This window comes from Elephantulus edwardii, unplaced genomic scaffold (assembly GCF_000299155.1).
Source record: "Elephantulus edwardii isolate Elephantulus edwardi_28Jun2011 unplaced genomic scaffold, EleEdw1.0 scaffold00163, whole genome shotgun sequence".
NCBI lineage: Eukaryota > Metazoa > Chordata > Mammalia > Macroscelidea > Macroscelididae > Elephantulus > Elephantulus edwardii.
The window spans coordinates 7,045,922-7,051,599 of NW_006399913.1; the positions used below are offsets into that span (position 1 = coordinate 7,045,922).

The 5,678-nt window shown below is 34.5% G+C and overlaps 1 protein-coding gene across 6 annotated transcripts in view; it reads left to right on the top strand.

The window, feature by feature from the left end:
• The window catches only part of DLG2 (discs, large homolog 2 (Drosophila)), a 1,891,340-nt gene that overhangs the window by 1,214,775 nt on the left and 670,887 nt on the right, over positions 1 to 5,678 (top strand). For all 6 annotated transcript variants that reach the window (XM_006895272.1, XM_006895270.1, XM_006895271.1 and 3 more), the window contains one exon: positions 1,825 to 1,961. In XM_006895272.1, coding sequence (XP_006895334.1) covers positions 1,825 to 1,961 — 137 coding nt within the window. The remainder of the gene's footprint in view (positions 1 to 1,824; positions 1,962 to 5,678) is intronic.

Below are 5,678 nucleotides of genomic sequence, written 5' to 3' on the forward strand. Positions count from 1 at the left end.
GGAGGAGGGTAGAGAGAATGGTGCAGCGGTGAATGAATGGAAACCCAAAATCTCTGTAAATGTTTATGAAAATTAATAAAATATAATTATAGAAAAAATTTAGAGAGAAAGATAATCAGAGAACACTTTATTTAATCTTTGACCAACTTTGGCTTGATAAAGAATTGTTTTTAATCTGTACATTGACAGCTCTAAGGAGTGTGAAACATCAATAAAGATAAACCATCAATTTTGGTAGGAAAGTAGATAACTTTTCATTTCTCTATCAATTTAATTTTTTTATTTCTTTTTATGAACTTTTAGAGTTAATTCAACAACAAAAAAAGCCCGTTCCATTTCAAATATATAATTCTAGAAGTGTACTTTGTCATTTACTATACCATCATTTTTCATTAACTATGAGGGAGATATGTGTCAGAGACAGTGAGACTGGCTCAGGCTAGGACTGAATTCAGAGTTATTGTGCATAGGGTCACTGTGAGTTGCAACTCAATGGCACAGTACAACAACAGTCATTTATGTATCTCAAGAGTTCATAGCCCTTTAATCGAATAAAGTATATTGAATTAGATAATTGCTTTAAAAGTTATTTTATTATTATATATGAAAGATTTTTATAACTGTTTTATAATTTCACTTAATTTATGATTGTTTTTAAACTATATAAATAACAGGAATTCTGTCATTAATAACAAAGTTCTTTCTTTGATTAATAGCTACCTGAGTATTTGCATGTTAATTATCATTATGATTTTAAATTGCAAAGAAACTGTTTTCTACAAGAACTATACTTAATGTGTATTATAACGTAGAAAGGATTTTTGTCCTTTGACCTTTAAAGATTTTTTCCCCAGTGATTCTTTTAAAATGACCTCATATTGATTTTTTACATAACTGTAGGCTTATTATCATTTCATGGTTTATTATAAACAAATAATGGTTTTGTAAGCCACCACAAAATTTCTCTCTTAAAATAAGATATTTTCATGTTTAAAATTATTTTATATGCTGTGGTTTATTATAGAAATAATAGAGTCTAAATATATGATTGATTTTTTTTAGCTTTCATGAAGTAAAGATTTATTTCTTTTCTTAAACTAGCTTCAGTATCAGGTAATTAGAGTATGTTCTAGGAAGTGTTGAAATATAAAAGATGATCAGAAAAGAAAACAAAGAGAAAGTATCTAGATTCATTTCCTTACATTCTTTTCTAAAATTATTACATAAATACTCAGTGTATCTTCCTCATGGCTCTTTCATCAGGATTTGTGGGATTTTCTGAAAGCTCTACTTTTTTCATTCTAAAAGATCAATTATTAAAGCTATGCTCTTGTTTCTATTTGAGTATAAGAGCAACAAAGATGGGCCCATAGGTTCAACATGAGCTAGACAGTACTTGAATTGTTCTTAGCTTATCTTGGGGTATTTTTGTGGGCTTTTTGTCAATTTATTTGCTTCTTAAATTCTAGCCAGTCACCCATTTTGAGTTAATTGGTCAGAGAACTGTAAGTAGGTATATTGTGATGAGATAGAACAAAATTAATGTTCCACAAGGGAGCATTCATAATAATCCAAAGAATTAGAGAAAAGTAGATAGTAAAATCTGACCAACTCTGTTGTTATTGTTGTTAAGTGCCATCGAGTCATAGATGACTCATAGCGACCCTATAAACAAAAGACCTAAACACTTGTATAACTTTCATCATTTCTCCAAGTTCATAGAGTTTCCAGAGGCAAGCTATTTTGCAAGGGGATGCCACTCCTAAGCTTGACTTAAAATAAAATTTAAAATAACGAAAGACTTCCATTTTCTCTCTTCCACAGGCTTAGGTTTTAGCATTGCAGGAGGTGTGGGAAACCAACATATTCCTGGAGACAACAGCATTTATGTAACTAAAATTATAGATGGAGGAGCTGCACAGAAAGATGGACGATTGCAAGTCGGAGACAGACTACTAATGGTGAGTGTGACCAAAGAAGGACCATGTATGTAATTGTCAGGTCCTTGTGTTCCACTGTGTTCCAGAAACAGACAAGGACGACAGATTAGGAGGCAAGAGGACTTAAAAGCACAAGCACAAGTATTTCTGATTTTGTGATACTGTTTTTAAAAAATATATATGTGACACATAATTTACATACCATTTTTGCCAGTGTAATCCATTTATTATTAGGATGATGACTATTTTGAGAAAAATATCATCAAGGTTGGAGGAGGACTCATCATCAACCTGTAGATGGCACAACTTTGCAGAAAATGAAGAAGACTTGGAGCATTTACTGAAGTTGCTCAAAAACTATATATAGCTTTCATATGAATTCTACATCAATGTAAAGAAAATAAAAATTCTCATAAATAGACTAATAAAAAACATCAGAATAAATTCAGAAAAACATAAAGTAGTTAAGGATTTAATTTCAAGTGAATCACCAGTAAGCATCCACAAAGCAGGAGTCCAGAAATCAAACAAGATGTTACACTGGGAAATCTTCTACCAAACAAAGACTTCTCTCTAAAGAGTCAAAACATAAGAATGTCAGTTTAAAAACTGAAGTATGCCTTATCCAAGCAGTAGTATTTTCAGAGACTTCAATACTTGTGACTATTGGACAATGAATAAGGAAGACTGAAGAAGACTTGATGCCTTTGATTTGTGGTGGTAGTGGTGTTTTGAAGATACTGTGAACTAACAAAAGAACAAACAAATCTGTCTTGGATGAAGTGTACACGAAATGCTCTTTAGGACCATGGCCAGTGAGACTCCATCTCATAAACTTTAGTCACATTATCAAGAGGGACCAGTATCTGGAAATTAAGATCATGCTTAGAAGAGTAGAGGATGAGTAAAATGTTTAACCAGATTTACTGGCACCATGATTGCAATAGTCTGTTTAAGCACAGCAGAGACAGTGAGATGTGAGAAGGTTGGGCAGAGTCTCACTGCATTAAACACAGAATCACTAGAAGTTGGAGCCAACTTGAAAGTATCTGAAGCCTGTCACTGAGAGTTAGACTTTGCAGAAGGAAGGGAACAGTACTATGTAGTTTATTAATACCTATATTCAGATGTCTAGCCATGTCTTTAACCATTGCACATATAATACAGTTTCCAGAAGTGTATCATCTGAGCTCTGCCTTATGTGTAAGTGGATTTGTAATCCCTTTCTTTTTTCCACCCAATGGGATTTCAGCTGCTTTTATGCAGTGATTGCATTCTTGCTTCTGACTGTCATGGGCAGTGACTGATTCTGAGATCTGACCACCTCCTTGTAATTGTGGACATATATGATAAACTAAAGCTATATCATAGATGCAATAAAAAGGAGTAAAGTATCTGAGATTAAACTAATAAAATAACTTAATCTGTTTACTGTTACATATCGAACCTACAGGTAAAGAAACAAATCTTGAAAATTAATATGCAATAGCTCTCAAGCTATGAAAGTATTTCTAGTCTAATGTTTGCCTTGTAAGACAGGACTTCTAACAACTGTCTTCAAGGAGGCATTATCTCCATCTTTTTTTGTGAGGAATGTTTGGGGAGGATCAACATATAGTTTCAAGAAAAAAGAATTTCTATGCTAAAGTAGAATCTGGACAAGAAAAAGAACCCTGTCTTAGGCTGGATTCTCTAGAGTAGCAAAACTAACAAAGTATGTGTATGTGTGTGCATATATAGATATATATGTGTATGAGTATATGCATATGAATATTTGTGTGTATATATGTGTATACTGACATATCTGTGTACATATGTATATTCATATGTAGACATATGTATGTGTATATTTGTGTGTGTATGTATATATTTATGTTCAGAGATTGATTTATTTGGAGGAAATGGTACATATGCTTGTAGAGGTTGAACAGTCCCAGGTCTTTGGGCAGATCTGTACGTAGGTAGGTTCAACCTCAAGAAAGGTTTGGGAAGTTAATGATTCCAAGATGTCAGAAGGCAGCTGGCTTGGGGTGCTGCCAGATTCAGAGACTGACAAGTCCAAGCGTCTTGGGAGAGAAGGGTCAAAGTCAGCAAATATGGCAGGTTACTGGTTCAAATCTGGAGGCAGGGGTCAGACATAGCTAAATAGAAGTTGCACAAAAAGCTCCTTTATCTTCCTGTCAGAAAGTCAAAACATATATGCGAAGATATGTCACATGCCTGAGATGATGTCTTCTTAATTAGGTAACTGAGCATATCTTGCAGATTGACTCCTAATCCTGCTTGATTAACATCATACTCACTCCCATTAAAGGAGTTCCAAATAGCAGTGACCCTCGAGCATGTTTCCTAGGCAATACAGCTTAATGGGAGGAGACTGCCCATCTTGCTCCTCCTGAGCTGCTGGTGGATTTGAACATTTGAAACACATAGCCTTTTGATCATGCTGTGCGTTGTACCACCAGAGCTCCTTAACATCTCGGAGGATACAAATCATTGTATCCAACTCCTGAGCTTTAGAAAGTTTGTGTTTAGCCTCTGTGGTCTAATTTCATAGTTGTTGCTTATCTTTTATAGTGAATTATGTGGATACAACCTTTTCATAATCTTGATAGCTAACATTTATTTGGCATTTAGTGCATGCTCCATATGCATTTTAAAACCGTGAATGGCTTATTTTCACAACAGCTCATTTTATATAAGTTAAAGGAAGCTGAGAAGATACTGAAATTTAGTAACTTGCCAAAGGCCACACAAAAAATGTGCAGCACTCAGTTTCAAATTGAAGCAATCAGACTTTGATCACTGTTTGTAAACATCTACTAATATTGCCCACCCATATTATTTGCATTTGTTTCCTTGAATTAGCCAGTTAATTGTTCCCTTCATTTAATCCTTAAGCCATTCATTTTATTTCATCTAATGCATATCATATTGAGCACCTGCCATATTCCAAGCAATAGTCAGTAGTTAGGGATGAATGCTGGCAGAAGAAAACATCCTATCAAACATGGCACTGATGCCTTTAGTCAAAGGTATAAATAAGAATATGACTTCTTTGCCAGCTGAAGTCACTGCCATTTTCATTCTTGAAACATTCTAAATTTTTTTTTTATTTTCTTGGTTTGCCTTTGATGCAGGAGTTTGCTCATATGAAATAATTCTGAATTAGAAAATGTTTTGTTGGGATATAACACCTGAACCAAGTGGTATTAGAGAAAAATACTTGACTACCAAACAAACAGACATGTGGAGAAAATTCAGCCAAAGTGCTGTGTGTAGACAAATATGATGAAGCTCCCTCCCACATACTTTGGGCACATTGCTGGATGTAGGTCTTGAAGAAGGACATTATGCTTGGGAAGATGGAAGCACAGCAGAGGAGAGGAAGACCCTCAACTAGACAGATTGATACAGTGACTTCAGCAATGGGCTCAAGTGTGTCCAAGAATAGAACAGGGTTCAGATCTGTTGTTCATAATGTTACTTTGAGTTATACTCAATTCAAAGACACCTAACAACAACTTGAAATACCTACTCAGGAATGAAATAATTGGTGATCACCATCTTCTCATGTTGTTGTTATAGGCCAAGGACTTGGAATCAACCCATAGCTGACCCTCTGGTAGCTTTTCATAGGCAGTAAATCCTGTGAGAGGAGATAATACTTAGTTATGTCATGCTGTTACAACAGAGATACCACAGATGAATGGCTTTATTTTTTATAATTTTTTTTTT